The sequence below is a fragment of the Laccaria bicolor genome, genomic scaffold (assembly GCF_000143565.1).
Source record: "Laccaria bicolor S238N-H82 LACBIscaffold_5 genomic scaffold, whole genome shotgun sequence".
NCBI classification, from domain to species: Eukaryota; Fungi; Basidiomycota; class Agaricomycetes; order Agaricales; family Hydnangiaceae; genus Laccaria; species Laccaria bicolor.
The window spans coordinates 2,114,343-2,137,372 of NW_001889876.1; the positions used below are offsets into that span (position 1 = coordinate 2,114,343).

General features: G+C 46.5%; 5 protein-coding genes across 5 annotated transcripts; 3 read left to right on the plus strand and 2 right to left on the minus strand.

Moving 5' to 3' along the window:
- Nucleotides 1-814: 814 nt before the first annotated feature.
- LACBIDRAFT_314239 (uncharacterized protein) lies at nt 815-1,283 on the plus strand (the record flags this gene model as incomplete). Its single annotated transcript, XM_001877574.1, has 2 exons — nt 815-1,009; nt 1,062-1,283. 2 exons carry the CDS (start codon nt 815-817, stop codon nt 1,281-1,283), a joined length of 417 nt encoding a protein of 138 aa, XP_001877609.1.
- Nucleotides 1,284-5,715: 4,432 nt separating this feature from the next.
- Nucleotides 5,716-8,091, plus strand: LACBIDRAFT_324461 (uncharacterized protein; the record flags this gene model as incomplete). Its single annotated transcript, XM_001877575.1, has 16 exons — nt 5,716-5,776; nt 5,836-5,951; nt 6,006-6,054; nt 6,096-6,172; nt 6,204-6,263; nt 6,408-6,422; nt 6,478-6,490; nt 6,554-6,751; nt 6,809-6,856; nt 6,915-6,985; nt 7,043-7,157; nt 7,188-7,238; nt 7,302-7,638; nt 7,854-7,875; nt 7,964-7,984; nt 8,062-8,091. The coding sequence occupies 16 exons, from the start codon at nt 5,716-5,718 to the stop codon at nt 8,089-8,091; spliced, it is 1,284 nt and encodes a 427-aa protein (XP_001877610.1).
- Nucleotides 8,092-14,728: 6,637 nt separating this feature from the next.
- On the minus strand, nt 14,729-16,159 carry LACBIDRAFT_314243 (uncharacterized protein; the record flags this gene model as incomplete). The annotated part of the gene is made up of 1 exon (XM_001877924.1): nt 14,729-16,159. One exon carries the CDS (start codon nt 16,157-16,159, stop codon nt 14,729-14,731), a length of 1,431 nt encoding a protein of 476 aa, XP_001877959.1.
- A 1,345-nt stretch (nt 16,160-17,504) lies between these two features.
- LACBIDRAFT_314244 (uncharacterized protein) lies at nt 17,505-18,491 on the plus strand. The gene is made up of 7 exons (XM_001877576.1): nt 17,505-17,539; nt 17,601-17,732; nt 17,784-17,873; nt 17,926-17,940; nt 18,001-18,138; nt 18,196-18,216; nt 18,274-18,491. Exons 2-7 carry the CDS (start codon nt 17,661-17,663, stop codon nt 18,304-18,306), a joined length of 369 nt encoding a protein of 122 aa, XP_001877611.1. The 5' UTR covers nt 17,505-17,539; nt 17,601-17,660; the 3' UTR covers nt 18,307-18,491.
- Nucleotides 18,492-18,811: 320 nt separating this feature from the next.
- LACBIDRAFT_324464 (uncharacterized protein) lies at nt 18,812-19,849 on the minus strand (the record flags this gene model as incomplete). Its single annotated transcript, XM_001877925.1, has 6 exons — nt 18,812-18,978; nt 19,035-19,074; nt 19,256-19,278; nt 19,495-19,638; nt 19,688-19,774; nt 19,837-19,849. The coding sequence occupies 6 exons, from the start codon at nt 19,847-19,849 to the stop codon at nt 18,812-18,814; spliced, it is 474 nt and encodes a 157-aa protein (XP_001877960.1).
- Between the last annotated feature and the right edge of the window lie 3,181 nt (nt 19,850-23,030).

Sequence of the window (23,030 nt, forward strand, 5' to 3'; positions counted from 1 at the left end):
TTGTCATCATTGTCATTGTAGGTAGTTGTGGCTTGAGATGCTGGGGTGGATGGTGGCAACATTTCAGCCACAGCTGTCACATTTGAGAGGCCATGTGTCTCAAGGTGGTATATATGTACCTTTAGTTTACTTTATATCAAAGCCTTCGTGGCTCAGTTGGTTTGAGTGCCACTAATATTGACGAGGTTGAGGGTTCAATCTAAAATATATATTTTACTTAAATATAATAAGGACACTATAAATAGTGTATTCTAATGGTATAATGGTCATTAATGCCTTCCATGTGGACTGCTCCATGGAATCCAATGTGGATATGCCTGCATTCCATATGGAGTGATGTTGGAGTCCATATGGAATTAATCATTCCATGACCATTCCATAGTCATTCCATATGGAATCCATGATGTCTAGTATACTTTACACTCCTCCACATAGTCCAGTTGGACTCTGGCAGACTCCAGCTGGATTTCTGGTAGACTTGTTGCTAGTCTCCTTGGGTGCGAAAATGTGGAAACAAAAATGAGTGTTGAGAAGACCGTGACACGCGGGAGTGAGGAAAGTGCAATCGGATGTGCTGACAAAATGTGTGAACACCTAAGGCTCTGTTCGGCAACAAGAATACGTCTATATTCTCATTATGATGGCTGATGGTATTATTCCCACACACCCAAATCAGGTAGCTGCAGGCCTGCACTGATTTCATAGATAGTGAGGCCTTGTGCCTTGGGCGTGTTTATGGGGTTATAAACCTCATGAACCACATTCCGAGTTCTCACCTCTCCATACCACCTCCCACCAACTCGAAATCCCCACCATGGCTCCTTCCGCAATCTGGACCCCTGCAGAAGAAGAAGCCTTCGTCGAGTTCCTTCTCGACAATCTCGCCGATGCTGGAGATGGCAGCAACTTCAAGAAAGCCATGTTCCAAAAGGCTTTGAGCCACATTGCGCCCCTCCTTCAGTCCAGGGCTGTGAAGGGTGTTAAAAGTTGCCAAAACAAATGGGCAGCGGTAAGTGTTGCACAGTTTTCCATTTAGAACTCAATTTATCAAGATGCTACAGCTACGTAGGACATACAAGGTTGTTCGCGCCATCCAGGAGGTGTCCAGTTGGCACTGGGATGACCACACTGGTGCCAGTATCAATCCCGATACCGCCTCCTTGTGGGAGGACTACGTGAAGCAGCGGCACCCCGACGCAAAGCCGTTCCGTAACAATGGCTGGGTTCATCTCCAAAAGATGAGCCTCATCATGCCATCCTCTACCCCTGGCGCAAATGTATAGATACACACGAGCGTTTGGAATAGTGTTTAAAGGTTCAGTCCATAGGGCCGCAAAAAACCGGTGGACCGAACTGAACCGGACCATGGTCCGGTCTTTTTTTCGGTTGCAGTTGCCCCAATTTGGGGTTGGTCCGGTTGCCGGTTGCCTCATTTCGAAAATCTTTTAAAACCGTTCAAAGACCGGTTTTAATCGGTTGCAACCGGTTAAACGGTCACGTGCCTTACATAGCCTTGTAACCACGTTTATTACCTTTTATTGGGTTTTTGTTTCATCAAAAACAGTTAAGAATTGAGAAAGATATAACCAAATCCATATTTTACCTGAGTCTCTAGGAGATGTAATTCAGTTTCAGTCATAGCTATGTCAAATCTTCATTAAATCTCTTGAAAATTGGTAGAATGACGGGTATTTATATGCTTTACTATTTTATATAACCCGTTTATTTTTCAGAGTAATAATGGTTGAGATACAAACGGTTTATATTGGTATAATAAATTATACGCAAAAAAACCGGTCTGGATCGGTCTGAACTGGTATCATGGACCACAAAAGACCGGTCCTAGGTGGTTCGGTTCGGTTCCCTCAATATCTGGGTCGGTCCTGGACCGGTTGCGGTCCACGGTTGCGCGTTTTTGGGGCAAAAAACCGGACTGAACTGAACCTTTAAACACTAGTTTGGAAGCGGAGTGAGTGGGTGTGTCAGAATCACGAGGATGTTTGCAAGTTGCGACATCAGCTGCCGTCTCAGATGCCGAGGTGCTGGGTGGCTGAGGAGTGGTGGGTGGCTGAGGAGTGGTGGGTGGCTGAGTAGTGGTGGGTGGCTGAGTAGTGGTGGGTGTAGATGCACTTGGAGTCGAGGGTGGGGCCACCGTGGCGTGGTACAGGCGCAGAGGCACTTCTCAATATGTCAAACTCCCTTACTGGCCTTGGCACAGCGCTGACTGCCGCGCTTGCACCGCCTCCATCCACTGGCCTTCCACCCACTCCGTTGCGAAGGTCAAAGGCAATTGGGTTTGCTGTCCGTACTGAGAAGAGCTGGCTTTCCAATTCAGAATTAGTAGCTCTCATAGATTTCCTTAGGGCTGATCAAACCGCCGCTGATGTCTACATTGCCATAGAAGAGGAGGAGGTTCGCAAGGAGTGGGTTCGTATTCAGCTTGAGAGGCTCCACATCCACGTCTTTTAGATATTTTCACTACTACCTTTCGTTACATTAGTCAATCATTTATCCCCACCAGCAACCCACCAGTCATTTACATTTACAACAGTCATTTAATAAATTGTTTGTTTCAAGTCAAACATCTTCACAACTCCTCTTGATAATCTCTCCACATTTCTCCTGCAATTTGATCCCTGAGTTCACTCGCTCTTTCCTTTTCTGCCCGTGTAACAGCTCCATCTGCAAGTACACCAAACTCATTATCTCATACTTGACCTGGGTTGGGATCTAGATCCTGTTCATCATCTCCTGTTAAATATTCTTCAATGTTGGTCGGATCAACATCCATAATAAAATTGTGCGTTGCTGCAAGGCCAGGTGGAACCTTTGCCTGAACTGACATGCTGAATTGGGGTGGCCGAACCAGGATGGCCCAGCACTTTTTTAAGACACCAAAAATACGCTCAACTACATTCCGAAGAGATGCATGTCGAAGGTTGTAGAGTTCTTGTGGGGTTTCTGGTCTGTTAAATTCATGAATAAACATTATCCATTAACAATTGCCAGGAAGGACATATACCGTAGATTTGCATGGCCCCATTCTGCAAGGTGATATCGCACACCTCTATATGGAACAAGAAGAGAGTCACAAATACCAAAACCAGCATCAGCAAGGTACACTTTCCCCGGAGGTATGAACAAATCAACAAGTCGGGAGTGACCATACATTGCTGCATCTGCAGTAGATCCTTCCCATCCACTGAGAACATAGAGAAATCGCATTGAGAATGAGACACAGGCAAGACAGTTCTGTGAGACACCTCCTTTCCAGTTGTGTGATGCTTGCCGGTCTGCAGCAGAAGGACAACAATTGATGTGTGTTCCATCCATCACACCAATGGCATTGCGAAAATATGGAAAGAATTTGCTACTCTCACAAATGTATGCTGGAGTAGGATCTCCCTGGGGAGGAAGGTGGACATATTTTCGGTAGAATGGCCCAGATGACACGGCATCTAGAATGCGACGAAAATACCTGCAAAATATTTAAAACTCCATTATCTTAATCATAGTAACTCCTTACTTTGAGATTGTTTCATTTGATCTTTGAAAGTGCTCCCCAACATGTCGCACTGAAAGACCAGTGACACACATGTACAAGAATATTGCAGCTTGCTCTTCTAAACCAATATATCGAGAATCTTTGAGACCACAAACAACCCATAGCTCATGGACAAAAATAATGAATACATGAGCTCGCACCCCCAATTCAGTCCATATCCGATCTGGATGACCATGAACCAGCTCTTTGACCCAGGCTTCACCTGACAATGCTGATGTATGATAATCTTGCTTCCAGTAGAATGGGGAAGCATATAGGGTGGCTGCAACACCAATTACCTGTATCATGTAAGCAGCAGTTGCAATAAGCTGCCTATGCCGGAGATCTGGTGTTGGAGGCGGCATATTGTGGTGCAAAGCGCAAGATGATAAGCATTGATCAAGGATAATCAGCGTGAGGTAGCCTGCATGTGCCGCTGCTACCTAATTTAGGTATGTGGGAATAATACCATCAGCCATCATAATGAGAATATAGACGTATTCTCATTGCCGAACAGAGCCTAAACAACACACACACACACACTAACACCTTAAACACTTATCACCACAGGTACGTGTTTGGTGCTTTGAGTTCAGGTTCATATGGTAAACGGAATTACCACACTTGTTTTGTTAGAACTTAAGTAGAAGTCCGAGGAAACTGTCTTGTATATTTTATAACACTTGTCTAAGTCTAGTAGACCTTTTGGTACAAATGGTATTGTTTTTACATGCAGGCACAAGTATAGAATTCGAAACTTAATAGTTTGCGAAGGGAAACGGCTTTTGTTGGGACTATCTCGGTGTTCTGGGATTGCGTTCTGACTTTATATGAAGAAATAACATGTAACTCCCTTGAGCTTTTATTATGCCTCTGATTCGATCCAAACTAGTCTTAAAGACTCTTCAAGCACGCTCACTTGGATTCCTCAGAAGTAGTAGAGAGCTCTCTTACTGACTGACGAGACAACCTTACAAAAGCTTAGTGATCCCCACTTAACACGCTGGTTCCGGGCACACATTACTTATGTCTGCAAAGAAAAAGTCCTTTAATTGATTACAAACTTATCCACTACCTCAGATGCTACTGGGAGCGGGACAGCTGGTCAATGCAGGGGATAATTCCTTACGTTTCAGCCTGTGCGCATCCTCCTTTTATACTATTCTATGTTTTCTATTTATATTTACATGTCTGTGCGTTGTCCAAGAGGTCGGACGAATTAATACTGATTTTTAGTAAAGGTTTGAAGTGACTCAGTTGTGTGTAGCACAGCTGAGCTGACTTCTTTTAAGTTTTCATAGTGTTTTCTCTATTGTGGCAACACGACACATCAGTATTGATGCATATGCAGGAATTGCTGTAAATGGTTTTCACGATCGGTTCACCTGAGGCAAACAGTCCACTTAGTGATTTTCTGCCTATTATTAGATACTGCTCATGGGTCTTTGGACTGTGCGGCAAATCATTCATAGTTTTCTCTCTTGGGAGGAGGCTCTGGAATATTCTTCGAGGCTGAACACTCCTGGTTCAATGATACCATGATGTGTGATGCATTGATGCACATGATGCATATGATGTGTATCACCACATGACTTCTTTGATCATGCTTCATAGCACGTGACTAGTTGGCTTCTCGTGTCGGGAATGTGTCAGGCTATACACTTGTGTGTTACTCATCGAATTACATTGTTTAATCCATATTCGAAATAAACCCTGGTTTGGTGTAAGCTTCAACACCCTGTGCTGAGGTGTGTTTACTCTAGAACACCTTTATAGTGAACCATTTCATGGTAGTGTAGTCATTTTAATAGGCTTTGAGTATATTGAAGTGGCCCAGTCACGTGCCGACCACAATTCCTACTACCTTAAGATGCACACATTTCTTGGATGAAGACATTAATCAACTAGATTGGGCTGTATCTAATGATCCTTGTGATCAAAGTGATTGTATTTTCTTATAGTAGGTTTTATTAGAGAAAATGTGTAAATTCGCAATTTTATGGGTATATTCTTACACTCTGTATCATCTCCCCCTCACTATAATACTGACCATCCTCAGTCATCACTAGATCCCCACTTGAGGATGTTCCCCTCGTGTTTTCTGGATTTTACATAGGTATGTCTTTGAGAGTTCACCACCTGTCGAGCATGTCTTTTTCGTTCCTCGGAAAATGCCATGGCATTCCGTGAATTCCGTCAGCTTCCCATACAAAGTACACGACTTTTATGCAGGTAAGTTTGACTTTTCTTTCTAACTTCTTCCCTCACCATGTCTATTTCCTTTGTCGCAGGTCCCGCTGCCACTTGTGCTTGTCAGGTATTTCTGGCTAGCATGCCGCCTGGTCGTGATCCCTTTGCATCGGAGGACGAGTTTATTGCGGTGCTGAATGCAGTCCAGGACCATATGGTGAATTTTGTCTTTTTCTCTTAGGTTGTTTTTGTCTCTACCTTTTTATCTTAGTCTGATTTTCTTACGGAACTCATGGCTCGCGATGGTGGTCCCACTGAGCGTGAATCATGACTCCTCGCCTCGCTATACAATACATCCCAGAAGATTCCAGAGAACTGTTGGAGCTTCTGGTGGGGTGGCTGGCTGTGCCCTCCGATGGTCATTGTATTTATGATAAGGTGAGTGTTTCGACAACTTGTTTGTTCTTAGCACAAACAGTTGAGCCCAGACTTCCTGGTGAACATTGTACCACCTGAGGATGAAGACCCTGTTAGTGACCATGATGCGACACCACCAGCTCCAGCTCTACCAGAGGCTCTTGTAGTCGACGATCAAGAAGAGCGTGAACCGCTCTTCCTTCCTTCACCTTCACCTCCTTGTGATCTCAAATGGCTCTTCTGACACCTCAAACAGGTACCCATAGGGCTGGTAAGTTTTTCTTAAGTTTTTGCTTTCATGTTTACTAATCTTTTTGACTTTTTAGCCAGGAAAATGTCGTAAGATCATCGACAAGCCTGAGTTGGACAACAAATCCATGGATCTCCCTGACAAGTATTGAGAGAAGTCCCAGGAGTCTGTCGTCGTCGTCAACCTGCTGCCACGTTGTAACAAGGAGAAGGGCCGAGCCCCACCTTCTTCTACTCTGCGCCGTACATCTCAACATCTGGCCAAGGCCTTGTCTGTGGCACCAAAGGAACCTGTGGTTGAGGAACTACCTGTTCCTCTACCCAAGCATTGTGGTCATCCACCAAAACCTGGTAAGTCCTTTGCTTAGTTTTTTTTCATTCTTTATCATTCTAACTTAGTTGTCCTAGAACCTATCATCTTGAAGGATGAATTGGTTTTCGACAAGAAGAGATTCAGTAAGTATTTATTTTGACCTATCTGTCTTTCTAAGAACTTGCTGACTTCTCTTTTCAGAGCGCATTATCGAGTGTTTCAGGCTCGACAAGCTTCCATCCATGAAGAAGGCAGAAGACCCCATGCCCACTGTAAGTCTTTATATTTCTTTTGCTTCTTTTTATTGACACTAACATCTTACTTTACAGATGCCAGAACCATGTCTCCAGTGTTCCATTAGGAAAGCTTCCACTGTCGAGAACTGCTTGTTCTGGGGTTGGGGTGTTCCTTGCAGGCCATGTGATGTGTCGCACGTGTCTTCTTGTGAGTACTATCTCTCGGATGCACTTCAAGGCGCAGCCAGGGATACCATTTGCAAGAGGGTCTCTATTCATGCTCCTTCTGGTGAGCGATTTCTCTATTTTTAATTTTTTAGAGTCTTTTTATTGACTTTTTCATTTCTTTTAGCCCTTGCTGCCTTATTGGACTTGGTGAGACAGGACTCTCTCCACATGTGTATGCCTTCCGCAATGCTCGAATCCATCTGCCATCGCTGCAACCTCAATCTTAGGGAGTTCGCCAACACTCTTTATGAGCTTCAGTTCACTGGGGAGATCATGACTGAGTCTCTTCGGGACTCTTTTTGCAAATTGGGAGGAGGCAGGGGAGTGGCTTCATTTCGCCGACCCCTACATTTCAAATGGTCCAGTCATGACTCCAGGAGGATCTTGTCGCAGGGATTTGGAGGGCTTGGTTTCTCTTTTCAACCATGCCGACTCTCCTCCAGTGGCTGGTCCCTCATCTGGTATGCGTCAGGATGGATGGTATACACTTTTATGATAAAAACCAGACATATGCCTGGAGGGCAATGTGTATAATGCCTAGAGGTTCAATGAGATCGCATATCTCATTGTTCTAGGATATTTCATTGTGATTTTCATATGGACACCTGGCACTTTCAATATATATTTCATTCTCAACCCCAGGATATTTCATTGCAATTTTCATATGGATACCTAGTGCTTTCATTGGATATTTCATTGTTAGCCCCAGGATATTTCATTGTGCTTTTCATCTGAATGCCTGGTGCTTTCAATGGATATTTCATTGCACTTTTCATAGATATACAGTTGAGTGCAAAAAGAATGAAGGTTGGTTCATTTTTCTGGTTCTTTCTAAGAATCTATTGTACCTCAAATGTATTTGTGTATTCTTTTACATTATGTAGTTGTGTTACACTTCCCTTGGTATGGACTAATTTCAGTGAAAGCTGGAGCCTTGAGAAGGTTTTTATTCTGGAGGCCATTTTTGGCATCTGAAAAAAAAAATATGCGCTAACTGGAGAGGTAGCCAGAACATACCTCTGGTCAACCTGAATGAGCCTATCAAAGAATTAGTTAAAAATACTGAGTGGTTATGCTTGTAGAGCCTCCAGAAAATGGTCATTTTGTGCTATTTTGGTCATTTTTCAATACAATATTAATGAGATCACCTAGGCCATTTAATGAAAAAACAAAATGAAATACACAGGGAACTTAATGAATGAAAATACTAGACAAAATAATGAGTTGTCTCATTGAACCTCTAGGCATTATACACATCGCCTTCCAGGCATGTGTCTGGTTTTTATCATAAGAGTGTATACCACTAGTGGCGTCAGCATGCTCGTCCACGTACTGCTTCGCCTCCAATCTCAGTTCCATCCATCTCCACTCTGCCTGATTCTCAAAACACACCCCTGGCTGTAGTTGTTGCCCTAATCACCCACATTATTGCACTTAATCCCTTGCCATAAACCCTGCATTCTAGCTAGGGGTCTGCAGCATGCATTGGCACCCTGGGTTTGGCCTAGGATTTGTTGGGCAGGCTTTTGGTAAACTGCACAGTTCAAATTCTGAGGAGATATATATGTCCTACAGCTTTGTTTCTCCTAGAAAGAACACCTGAAAGTTTACCAAATATATATTTGATAATGTTCTGACACTTTTAAATAGTTTCCCTCTGTCAACTCTGACCAGAATAGGCTGGATGCAACAGATCTGTTTCGGATGACCTTGGGCCTTTTGATGCCTTTGGTACACAATTGTCAACAATGCATAGTTTTGATTCTGAAGAGATATTTATGCTTTACAACTTTGTTTCTCCTAGAAAGAAAATGTGAAACTTTACAAAATATATGTCTGATAATGTCCTGACACTCCTAGATAGTTTCCCCCCACCAAATTTGACCAAAATAGCTGGATGTGACATACCGATTTGGGGCCTTAGACGCTGTTGGTACACAAATGTAAACAACATGAAAAACTTTGGTAGCTACTCTACCACACAACATACAGGGAAAGGAGCAGTAAAAAGGGTCTAATACATAAATTGCTTGCTAATATACATATATACATCATGGAAAGAGACATCAGCTCTCAATGTTCAATGACCACCCGAAAAGGGAGTATGCTTTGCAGCCACCCATCCACCTGCCCTCTTCCAGCAATTGGTGCCATCCACATCCATTGCTTGCTGTCATGCGCAGTAAGATGTAATCAATTCTACTTTGATGTAATCATTCAAGGCAGTCTCAAGGATGCATTGACTGACAGTACAAGTTCAACTTCCCAGGTATTCTACCGATTGTCTTAGAGAGCAGGATTGTTTACATTCATTTTGTAAGTATAGGCATTTGAGATCCCTCCATAGTCCAAGTAACCTCGTTATTGATAAACACCATCAGTGATAACTTAAATAAATCCTATCCCACCATTCACCACCCTCAAATCCGGCACTTCAGCTCCCCACCAACCATCGCAATCGTAGCACCCAAACACCACCCCAACTCCGTCCCTCCAATCTTCTTCCCAATCGCCACCTCTCTCCCATCCTCAAACTCATACCCAAGCCTCAACAACGCATGCATGAACGTCAAATCAAGGCACCACTCTGGTCTATCCGCAAGTTCAGCCATAAGTTCGGAATCGGCAGCCCAGTGGTTCTGCAGCCATTCGTCGCGGCCTTGGCAGACTTGGCGTGCGGTGCTGGCGATGGTGGATACGGTTATGGGCGGGGAAGAGAGGAGGGGGGAGAGGCGGTCGTAGAAGTAGGAGAGGAGGAGGACTTTACCATTTGGAAAGGAGGAGAGGAGGGAGGGTTGGTAGACGCCGTTGAAGGAGCATGGTTTTAGTTCGCATATTCTGTGTGTGCATGTGTATTAGTAGGGAACTTCATGGAAAGAAAAGAGCAGGGGCAGAAAAGAAGGCAGGGGGACGAGTGTGAGGATGAGAGGATGACAGAGATGGAGAAAAAAAGATAGAAGAAAAAGAGAGGAAGAGGAGGAGGAGGAAAAGGAAGGAGGAGAAACGGACGTACGCGTCCTTTGCCAATACGAGTTGCACCACCCGATCACATGCCTCAAAAGACCCAATGTCCCCCCCATCCATCGTCACCTTCCTCTCCACACCCGTCACTTCATCCTTAACAGTCACCACCCTCCTTGTCCCCTTCGCAAGACACGGATTCCCCACCACCGCCTTCGGCTTCGAACCCTGCAACGTCGACATGAAATCCACCAATCTATGAACGTGTCTCCGTGCACGCATCAACCCATACCCCAAATACGAATGTTGGTACAGCACATGATTCCGGCCACCGAACTGTAGATCGTATTTATGTTCTCCTTCCTCGAGCTGCATATCCGAGGACGCGAAGACAGGCTCGAATACGATTTGCGTAGACGCGCCGCCGAGGTCGAGGACGGCGTAGGTGGGTGTATCGGGGGGTGTGGAGGCTTTGATGGTACCCAAGAGGTAATTGGCCGTTATCCACGCGTATACGCCTTCGTCTTTTCCATCCATAATCACCACCCCGTCTTTCTCTTGTAATTGGAAAGGATAAGAGGAACGTATCCTCCCTTCCACAGCACTCAAAATATCAGCGCTCTGCGAACCAGGCAACAAACGAAGTCCAGCGGTAGCTTTGACAGCCACCGGCGTACACCCATGCAAGGCCTTAGGCACCACGCGGACAGCTTCGTCCAAAAGGACGTCCAAGCTCCTCGCAGCGCCTTCTGGGTTCCCAGCAAACGAGGACAAGCCAGGTTGTGTCATTTTGAATACTTCGTATTCGTATTCGGGGGAAGGACCACAGTTGTTGAATTTGTAAACGTGGATCCTGGAACCGGTTGAGCCTGCGTCGATCATTAGTGCGTATTGCACCAGAGTACGGGAGGAGTGGGGTTGGGTACAGTGTGTCGTTGATGAGGGGTCTGGATCAGTTTCGTATGTGTCTGGATGGTTTATGGGTGGTTTTGAAGCAGAGACGACGGGTGGATGGTGTTGTTGTGATTGGGTTTGCTGGTGGTGCGTTTTTGAAGGGGACGGCGCTGTGTCGGTTTGGTTTCCTTTTTTCGTAATCTTTTCGTCAGTTTCTAGAAAGAAAGATAATGAAACTTACCTTCCACTTCTAAATCGACGTACCCATTCCCTCGCCAGGAGAATGTATGCGCCCTCGGCCCAAAAAGCCACACAACTCCAACGAGGAGCACAGCGCCCACAGCGAACTTCTTCCACGCGAACCTCTTCGTCCCTCCGACTCTACTCGGCCCCATTCCGCCTTCTAGTCGGTCGTAGTTGCTGCTCCGGGGAGATAGGATTGCCATGAGGTATCGTGAACGAGAGGCGAGGTTGTTGTTGGTATTGTTGACAATTGCGAATCCGGTGGTTGTGGCTTTGGAATTGGGGTTGAGTGAGTTTGTGGTTGAAGGCTTTTCGCTGTCCAGCATACGATGGAGAGGAACCGCGAGAAAGAGCCCACCTCCTAAGCGGAATGGGAATGGGGAAAAAGGAGAGGAGGGAACGTGGTGCTAAAACATCCGATCAGTATTTGTTGTCGCCTAAACTTTATCTTGTCCTCCATGCGTTTTACATTTTCTTGTTCTTGACACTGCCCACGTTCTCTCCCTTGGCTACGGACATTGGATAGCGTTTTGGTGACAAAGACAGACTACTATAGCGAACAATACAGTCTCGACTCGAGACATTTATGTATATTCTTCTTCCTTGCACCAAACTGTGTCTCTCTTCTTTTGTCGCATTAACGTCTGAACGCTTTCAATCACCCAGGTACGGGAGTCCAGAGAGGGATTAAATGCGACATCAACGACTTAATGCGACACTATCACAACTGTTCCGTACAATCACACTTGACGAACACGCATAGATCCACACAAATTCAACTCGAGGTCAAAGCGAGAGCAACGCGTGGGCTTCGGGCGCGCAGATATCAGGACAGAACTACAGCGGCTATGGGTTCAAGATTCAGCATCCCGCTCATAGCGGGTCGCACCTACAGCCATGTCACCGCTAGATTTGAATGACCAGTCGAAGATTCTCTTCTTCCCTTTTCCCGCCTGCTTCAGAGATCCAGCTTGACTTAGAGAAGTTAGAACGATAGGGGACTGATGTCGTTTCCCTTGCCACTTTGGAAGTGACCAAAACTACGGCGATGGCGAAAAACACTGGTTTAGCATTCAAAATTCATCGCAACGAAAGCCAGTCCGCGCCGACGACCATGCATACCTCACGGTCATCACCAGACTAGGGTTGGAGATGAGCGAGATCACCTCGAGCTATCAATGGTAAGTTAAGATCAATGTCCCCTTAATCCACGAACTGAACACGATAGAAGTTTGACGTGACGCTTGACGGAAAGAATAATATGACTCATAAAAGCTGGTAGGTGCCGGAGAGAAAAGGCCAGTATCATCTTTGTCATTCCCCAGTTATGTCGAATGTTTATTTGTCGAATTTCATTTTTAGCAGCAAGATACGCTGCTTCTTTCAGGCCCGCGCTACTTGGCGTGGTGTAAATTTGCACTCCTCGACATCTTCATACATGAAGATGACCACGGACCTCAATTCACCCAGACGAGCCAATGTCCGACTCGGATTTTCACTGAGCATCAACGCCTCCAGCGTCAAACAAAAAGTGTACCTTTTCTCCTGATGTTGAGTCAACGTCTCTTTTGCCCCCTCGCCACTTGGTACTGCATGAGTACTACGTGGACCAGTCGAGGCTTCCGAGCCGGCTGCAGGTGCAAGTGAGACGATTTTACAACAATAACAATTTGATGTACTTTTGACGTTGGAATACAGTGAACGTCAACTCACAGCCTCTCCCAGTCGAAGCAGGTGGCTACACCGCTTACGTTGCAATGATGCAGCCATCAGTTGTAGCCAAGAGCTATGAACCTTTCGAATCCACATATGTCTAAATTGATTCGGGAAGAAAACTCTGCGCTCTCTTTCGATCAACTCGGAGTGCAACAGGCAGAGCTGATTGAGTTTGTAGTTGAAATCTTTTCGCTGTCCAGGATACGATGGAGTGGAGCCTTGAGTGGAGCCACGAGAAAGAGCCCACCAAGTTGTAAGTAAGCAAAATGGGAATGGGGAGGGGAAATGTTTACTAAAAGCTCCGATCAAATTTTGTTGGCGTCTAATCACAGCATTCAAGTTTTCGTTTTTTCCCACGTTCACTCTCTTCGATACGGACATACATAGAATATTGCGGCAGACCCCCGTTTGGGTTAGAAAGGCAGACTAGAGCGAAGTGTTCATCCGCTGTCCCGACTCGAGACATTTATGTATGTTCTTCTTCTGTCACGATGATGTCCGTCAGAGTCAATTGCCAGCCAAGCGGCGACTTCCTTCTCCTCAACTTTGTTTCTCTCGTTCATGCGTATACACCCTACTAAAGTCAGAACGCTTCCAATCATTCAGGTACACGGGTGTCCAACGAGAAACCTCAACAACTAATTACGGTATGACCATCCCTCCAACTGCTCCGTCCCTCCCACGCGAGGAATACACATGCGTTCACAAAATCTCACGTCGAGGTCGAGCTAGAACGACGCTCGGGCCTGGGACGCGCAGGTGAAAACTACTGGCTTTCAAGCTCCCCATTCCGTTCATTTGTCAAAGGTCCAGCTTGACATAGAGAAGTTAAAACGACAGGGGACTAGTCTCGTTTTCGATTGTAAACAAAACGACAAGCACCGATTTAGCATTCAAATTTTATCCTGCTAAACACGGATCGGGTGACCATCGTAACGAAAGCCAGTCCGCGCTGACGCGTATGCTTGCCTCGCCGTCACCACCAACATTACAACATTGAACAAGTCACCGAGTGGGTTGAAGATAGGCCTGATCACCTCGAGCTACGAATGGTGAGTTAAGATCAACGTCCCTCAATCACTAACTAAACCCCGTAGAAGTTTGACATGATATTTGAGGGAAAGAATATGGAATGGCTCGTGAGAGCTAGTCGGCGGGGCCGGAGAGGGTTGGATCTATACCAAAAGGCGAGTACCTCAAGCCCGCGCCACTTGGCGTCGTTTAAATTTGCACACCTCAGCATGTTCGTACATGACGACGGTCACGGACACCAATACACCTTTTCTGGATCGTTTCCAATGTCCGCCAACAGTCAAGTCTCAAGACAAGGTCATGGCGCCAGTTATACAAGGATTCTTTGGCCATCTTTGTTTCAACGTCAGATTCACCACCCATCAACGTTCCCGGCGAGATTCGCTGGTCTGTCCTGATCTGGAATTCAAACATCCGCAGACAATCACCGAGCATCTATGGCTAATATTCAGCTGCCAGAATCTCATAGAGAACTGGCTGATCTTCGAAGGAAAACCGACGATATCAACTGAATTGATGGATGTTTTCATACTTTTTCGATCTCTTCCATGGACGTACATCCCACACAACCAAGAGCCGACTCATTCATCACTCAGTATTCCGGCGGGAAACCAACGCAAAGTATGCCGTTAACATTTTAATTCGTGGAAGGCTCAACAATCGGAATTGTTTCGCAAGTATTAGGCCCGGGATCATCGTACGAGCTCAGGTTACAGACGCCAACCACTCGCGTACTACACTTCCTTCGTTGAATCTCTCAAGGTCCTTTGCAATCAAGTCCTTGAACTCAACCAACCTGATTAGCATCTTAACCTTTTCTTCGCCTAAAACTCGCCGTGCTTCAAGAAACGCCTCCGCCTCCTGATCAAAACGTGTCAGCTCCTTCTTCAATATACCATTTTCCAACAAGGCATCGAAATAGCTGTACGAGAAATCCCCGTACTCGCCTAACACATGCTTGACTAGCAGCGGAAAAAGTGGGGCATACATTTCCCTAGGGAACTGCATCACCTGTTGGAAGAGATAGACGCCATAACTCTCAGAGATCAGGCGTGAAAGTGGCGCACCGCCAACTCGGGCAGATGTGCGCTCCTCTTCGAAAAGGATCTCGTCGAAGGTGGCCTGATCTCGCACGTTTCTCTCGCGCAGCGGGTGGTCTTCGTCCCACCAAGGGTGATCAACGATGAAGAATGGGTATTGCCCAAACGTCGACACGTATTCCGTACCGGAGAACTCCCAGTCGATGACAGCGCTAAGGCGGGGATGGGTGTCCAGGTCGGTGAACATGATATTTTGGGAGTGAAAATCACCATGGGTGAGGGGATGTCCGTGGGCATCGTTGGAGGGATCGAATAAGGCAGGAACGAGAGAGCGCATGAACCATCCATGTGCATAGCTGTATTCTTTGGCTTTATAGCCAAACCTCGTCTCGCATTCATTGCGAAGGTAAGCATTGGAGTAAGCTAGCCAATAATCCGCGGCGTGGGGAAACGACGTGGTCAAAAGGTTGTATTGACATTCGATGGTGTCGGTCGGGTTTTTGAGAACCGTGGACGATTCAATATACCATGGATCCTTCCCCCCACCCCTCTCAGGACGCTTGAAAAGCGCACCAACCTTATCGAAGCGATGCGACCATAGCTCAAGGAGGACGCCAATGACTTGACGGAGTACGATGCGCCGCTTTTCGTCGTCCATGTCGTCCCACACTGAAGCAAGCGGCGTGCCTTCCACTTTGGTCATGAGGATGTAAGGCGACCGAACATCTCCGCCAGCATCAACGCTGTAATGACAGACGTGGGGCAGTGGGATGTTGGTATACCTTTCAACATACTCCATTGTCGCCACTTCGCTCTCGATGCGTTTCGGAATGGAGGTGTCTAGGCCTTCCTCATCACGCAGCGGCACGCGGGCAATAAGAGTGGTATTTTGGGAGTCGTGCAGGTGGAGGAAACGGATGAGGTTATAACCCCCGGACTTTTGGGCTCCCCAATGTGAAGAATCAACCTGGAAGTGCTTGCATGCGAGAGAAGAAAGGGCGTCCCAGTTTACAACGTCAAAGGTCATCTTGATGCGTGGATCGGTGTGAAAACAAGTGCTGGAGGCTGAGGAGGACATGATGACTTTGTTTGCCATTTGAGGTAGCTGAGTACTCTTAATTAAACCGACACTCCATTATTCCCGTTTTAGATTGTAGCGGAAAATTTTGCAACCTTGTTCAATTCCGGGTACTCGAGGCGAGAGGTCGAGAATAACGCGTCTATGGCCCGTCGTCGCGGTAGATGTGTCAGCTGCATCGGACCTAGTGCACTCGGGAAAGATTGCTGCTTCAGACACGTTGGAATTTGGTGTGACGCGCTTCAAGTAAACTTGAACATGAAGACATGTATTTGCAATTTTTTGAAGGGAGGATGACAGTCAATTAAAAATGTGGATGTTCTACTCTAGTATATGTAATGATTTGGCCAAGTTTGGGCCAGGTCAACTCTGGTACAACTTTTAGGGTGTTTACTTTGACGGTTGACCTGACAGGCCCGGATTGCATTCCTTTTGGCGCTTGCACAAATAACGACGTGTCAGATTTGGTAATTCTTGTTGTTGACACTCAGTCTTCTTTCACCATCATGTTCAATCTCGAGAGCGCGCTAGTATCACAACATAGCGTCTTTTCAAAACCAAATAAGTGGAAGGGGCTGCGCGAATTCACATATTGCAGAATTTGAAGATACACTACCGTGTTTGTTAGGTTTCAACTTTGCAGGCAGGTGAGGTCGGATTCCCGGACCTGTGTTGCTTGTGTGTTGCGCCTCGAGCTCCAGCGGCGTCCTGCCCGGAAGTCGATCAAATAGAGCCGTTGTGTGGATGTGTGACATGACTTTGCCTCATTCCCAATCGATGACACTGAACTTCCACATTTCTGACACGTACCGTTGGAGATTTTTTTTCCATCTAACTACTTCGAGCCTTCTGATGTGTCTTTTCACTTGCTTTTCACCCTCTAGTCACGAGCGCGTCAAAAAGAAAAATGGTTTTTCCGATTCGTCTGATATCCCCGGATGTTCACCCAGCGGGCCAAACGAGCGCTGAGCGAAGAGTGTCCGAGTTTCACTGGGCATTAACGCCATCACCCTAAACCAAAAAAGTGTGTTTTCTTTTCCCTGCCTCTCGGTTATTGCAGGAAAGAAGTTCCGGATACCCCTAGATGTTCACCCAGACCAGCGCTGAGTGGATGTCCGAGTTTCATTGGCATCAACGCCATCACCCTAAACCAAAAAAGTGTATTTGTTTTCCCTCCCTGGTCTTTGCAGCAGGAAAGAATTTCTGGAATCCGGATATCCACCCCGACCAGCGCTGAGGGGGACTGGGGACCCACAGTAATTTCAAGCCCGCTCCCGCTGACAATCAGGATTCAGGGAAACCTTGGTCGCGTCTGGAGGTATAAATGCAGTGAGCAGCATCCTAATCAAACCAGACTGCCTGGTGCATCCTCCTCACTCACACTACTTCCGTTCAACGGTAACTACCTTCTTTCTCGTTGGTCATCTACTCATTTTTAACGATTACTCTGTTGGAATAGTCAGCTTATAGGGCCGGTCCCTTTACATCTCACCCACTTCGCTCAAATAACCTCAACATCATGCGTTTATCATCTACTTTCGCCTTTATTACACTGGTTCTTGCCACCACCTCAATGGCCCTTCCCCGGCATGCAAGTCATTGCTAATCATCTGGAAAGCACCCTCTCATAATATTCTTATAGGGAAAAGGAACTGGTGGCACAGTAATGGGAGTCGGACCATGGCCGTCACCTCCAGCGGGGCCTCCGCCGCCTCCGCCTCCTCCGCCAGGGGTACGTTTTCCTACTGAAGGCTTATTAATAATGCTAATAGTTCATTCGATAGCCCTCAAATCCCAAGGTATGTTGTTGTGCGGATGAACAAGTTGGGTCGGGTGCTAACAATCTCTGCCGCTGACAGCGCATAGGGAGGAGGGCCATCAAAGGTCAACCTAGAGCTGGCCCACGCAAAGTTAACATGGCAGGTGCGCCAGCTCTTGACCCGGAAGACATCCATGACATAGTAATGGCACCATGGCCGTCACCACCTCCCCAGCCAGTACGTTTTCTTATTAGATATGCTTATGAATAACGCTAACAGTACATTTACTAATAGCCCTCAAGGTCTGGGCGTAAGGTATGTTGTTGTGTGGATGAACTTGAGTCGGATGCTAACAATCTCTGTCACTGGCAGCGCATCCGGAGGACGGCCATCGAAGTCGTTTGATCTGATGGTCAGTGATATTTGAAGGACAATTGAAAAAGGGGTGGTTAGACATAGGTGCAATGTTATTATTGTAGATTCTGGGAATGCTGAGATGCGATGTCGTTGTACTGCAGTCACGAGATGGGTGATTTCGAAACGTTTGTTTGAATGTCCAAGACAGATATGTACAAAACAGAGAACGCAACCAACAGACATGGTTCCGTCTTTGATTAAAGTCGGCAAGAGGCAGTCCTGTATTCACAGACGGGACGTCCTCGGAACGGATATGCTTCCCAGGATGAACCATTATGAACATCACCATCGATTGTATGACCATCGCGCCGTCAAAAATGTCTTGAAGCGAAGGGTCAGCATGTCGGAGAAGACATGTGAATGGAGGCGACGAACTGAATAACATTTCTTGGTGCATGGCTTTGCTATTCCAGCCACCGGCAAGTGCAATGAGTCGATACACAACTCTGGGTAAAGTTAGATTCAGGGGAGAAGGGTATTCTCTGCAATGCGCTCACCGAATAGTCAGGCAAAGCATAGCGACGGCCAGTGCGAGATTAGTGAATTTGATTCCTTTACTGAATTGTCCTCGATGGAAGTCCTTGCTTGAATTTACTGGCGCGTCTTTTGAGTATCGGTACGAAAACTCTAACGCGAAGATAGAGAACGCGAGTAAAGTGGCTATTGACGAGATGATTTAAACAACTACATCAAACGCTCAAGGTTATAGAACTCACCGAACTGTATGCTAAAACCAATAAGCATGATGCGACTTCCCTGCTTCGAGGGTTAGCTCCAACAACTAGACATACATCACTGTCGTCTCACCAAATCTGGCTTAGCATTCCGCCTCGACGCCAGCATTCCACCTGTCGTTTGTAAGAGCGCGGAGAGGGTATCCTATATGATTGCGCTTTAATTACGCGCTGGTACGTTGATCCGAGACACCACCACTCACGCAAGCGGTGAAAATGAGAGAGTCTGAAAGTTCATTCAGTTGACATTCGCATCTCCAAAAGTGGTACCCACATCGCGTTGGATTGAGCCGACTATACTTAGGACCAAGAATTTGAACAACCCGTCCGAAGATTATATAGATCGCGCCGAGCAGATGAGTCGGTCCAAGTATTAAGGTCGCGAGTCTAGGGTTGGTAGATGATCAGGATCAATCCGCGTGCGATGTTATTCATAACTCACTGTGTGATGTATGGAAGATACAGAGTCGGTTTGTGGTGTGACCACAGCCGAGCACCCCACCAACAAGTTCAAGGGACACGCACATTGCCACCGTCGGTAGCAGGAACCACGTGCGATGGCGGATGCTCAGGAAAAGGTGGATCACTAAAGAAGAAATAAGCATCGATGCCGAGGAACGAGCCCCAAAACATACCGAGAATTGAGCCAAAGGCAAACAACATTGAATAAGCCACATATGTTCCTGGGATATAACCATATGGAACTTGGGATAGGTCAACCGCTAGATAGAAAGTATAGAGACTGAGCATCGTCGACTCAGAACATCGAAAAAAAAGGCCTTACTCGTACTTGACATGGAGGGCGCGAAATATGTGCTGGCGGAATCGAGGATGAAGCAAAACACACACGAGAACTTGAATGGGGCGAAGGACGTTTATGGAATGATGGTCCGTCTCAAAAACCATGGCTTTTAAGAGGACACTTCGATCCACATCCCTGGAAAAGAAACCGCAGTGCTTCATTCTGTCGACAAGTCAAGCTTTCTCAAACTGGCGTAAGGGATACGGTGCCCGGACGAACCCAATCATGATTTATCTCGTAAATCCTTGCTCGGGCCAAGGGCGTTTGGAGCGATGTGTCAAGGATTTGTCTTCGGACCCCGTTGATAGGGGAGTTGCACTGTTTCCCCGCGGGCCTCTATCGTTCCTTACGTCCTCCAGAATGAGTAGAGGGAGGGCTGTGTGGTCGAACTTTGAAGTGTCATCATGATCGCGTCATGAAAGAGGGGAGCGTGGAAGTGATTGCAGCCTCGCGGGCCGAAAGTCGGGAAAGACGCCAATAAAAGTGGTTGTGTACTCCTCTTCAAAACGCCGTTATCGCTGTACTTGGGAGGCTCGTCTTTACGGTCCCGTCGAAAGGGCGCCAGAGAAACTTGAATTTTAAAGTTGATGTTGATGCATTGATGGACCACGCACACGTGACGGTACTACTATGCCCAAAATAGAAATCGGTTCTTATCCCCGCCCTTCGGCCTAAAAAAGCGCCACCAAATGACTCGGGCCCGCCAAGTTCCCCGCCCAGATGACTCATGCGCGTCGGTCCCGTATGGTTTATAAAGCCCCATGAGGTTCTCAGTGCCCTTTTTGCTCATCCATTGGCTGGTTTTCCCATCCCCTCGTTTTTTCCCCCGCCCCGCCTCCTTGAGGCTCACAAAACTCTTGCAGCTCCTGCCGCCACCTTGGTGTGTTTTTTAACTCCTTCTTGTGGTTATTAGCGCTTCAACAGCTTTTTGACAAGATTACGTGTCCGTTTGTGACTCCTTCCGGTCTTATTCCTTGTGGATACAAAAGCTTTTGCGCGCTGATTTTTTCTTCTGCCTTTCTTCCTCTCTTTATCCTCCCTTGACTGGCGGACGAGTTAGGCTCGGCGCCAGCCATCTCTCCGCATTCTCTGCTTCGTTTTGGTTGACGTTGCAGAGAATGTAGAGAATAGCCCGGTGATTTCACTTCATGTGTTGCCTCAAGCCAAGGTTAGGCGACCATGCTAGTCTTTGCTTTATTCTTTCTTTCCGTCATACGTTCAGCCTCCTCTCGCTACGAAGAATTCGACTTGGCGCCGTGGCAGTTTTCCTTGTTGGTCTGTCCCAGTTTTTTATGTCGAAGCATATGCGAGTATTGGTATGACTCTTTCCCAGTCAGTCTTAATTTTATCAAGCCCGTCTCCCTTCCCTTACTTCCCCTTTCTCTTCTTGCTCGTCGCGAATACTACTGTACCATTTCGATTGAAATGGTGCAGTAATATTCTCCTCCCTGTTTCGCTGGCGAAGAAATCATTTCCATTCACAATTTTCGCGTTCTGTCCAAGGACAACGAGGACGTGAAAATTTTGTTTTACCTTCCGAATTTTTGGTCCGACAAGAATGTCATGCGGATTCTTCGACGATTAATTTTCGAATTTCGGGTGACTTGACGTCTCTCATGACCCTTCCTTATCATCCGTTTCTGCTCCGGAAGCGACTCCGCCTCAAATAAAATATTCTTGGTCTATGTGACATCTAGGATATGCTTTAGCTCGTTTCATTCCCCCCAACGGGGCTCCAAACGTTGAATAAATTTCGCAATGTCCAGTCGCCAACGACAACGTCTGTTCATTTCATTGAGAATGATCTCATACTCCAATCTCGAATCGGTACACTACTCCATCGTCTCACGAAGGCCGACCTAGGCAATCTACATCGCACGGTCACTCTAATTTTCCTTCATTCCCACCACGGCGAAGCTGCACCGTGCTTTGAAAACAGCCTCCTACATTCGCCATTCGATTTTGGGAAGCTTACGTCGCTTCTCGGCACGCTGACGATATTTTGGGTGCAACGGAGGAGAGTTTTATCGACAATTCACTCCAAGAGATTAATGTCTGCGCTTGACAAGCTGATAAGGTATTGCGTTTACTAGAAACGCAGTCCCTTCTACGGTTTGCAGTTGTAGGCCTGCGGATGTGTGTGCTGCGACGACGATACTTCGAGTTTGCCTGCGGCTACGTGTACGACTACGACTTCAATTGGGTCTCCTGCTTTGCCAATGACGTCTTCCTTTCATTGGTCAGACCTGAGATGCTTATCCGGAAACGACGCGCGTCCTCCCTCGCCTCGCTATCTATGATTATCAATCACTTCCGGAGGGGTTCCGTGGAAGCCTGTGGAAGCGCCCAGCGCTTACAGTGTTTTGCATGTGAGATTGGAATCCAAATCTCACGAAAACTTGTTTGTTCTTGTATTAGTTGTAATGTGTGATGTTGCCTTCCTCGGTGTCACAGCGTTGAACGTTGAACTTCCTCTGCCAGAGCGCTCTTAGTGAAGGTCACGGGTAGCCGATAAAGGATCTAGTCTTCCAACTAGATCCTTATTTCTTCAAGTGGAGGAGTCCCCTCCCTTGGAACTTGGTTGGAACCCGCATTTACGTCGATGATTGAATGTTGATTCTACTATATATGGTCAGGATATGCGTGGTATCAAGATATGCGGATTTCACTTTTCGTGTCCTTCCCTTACTCCTGCTCTTTGAAGAAAATTCACCTATGTTGAGCTAGTGTATTAAATACTGCTTGCAGAGTTCTGACAGGATTCATGGAGCGTACGAAGTGTGATAAGCCAGAGAGTGAGATTTTGGATAGGTGTATGAAGCTTTGGCTGCCAGGAACACCTGCTGTGCTAGGCTTACTCCTAATTTTTTTCCATAGATACTGTCTAATACCAACACCAAGTACACCTTCAAAATTTCAGGCAAGTAGGACCAGCGGAAGTCATCAGAATTGATTTTGAGGACGAAGTGCTTGTGCTTGGGAGACTGTTACATTGACCAAAATCCCTCAGTGACATGGTTGTGACATACCTTTGCATATCTTGTTTTTTTGCCTCCTCACGTTGGCAACGCTCTGAGGCTACAACACATCTTCCAAAAATTGTCAAAAATTTTGGGAGCATGTAACATTGTATCTAATAGACTCATGTAAGTTTTCCAGGCTGCACGATATGATGT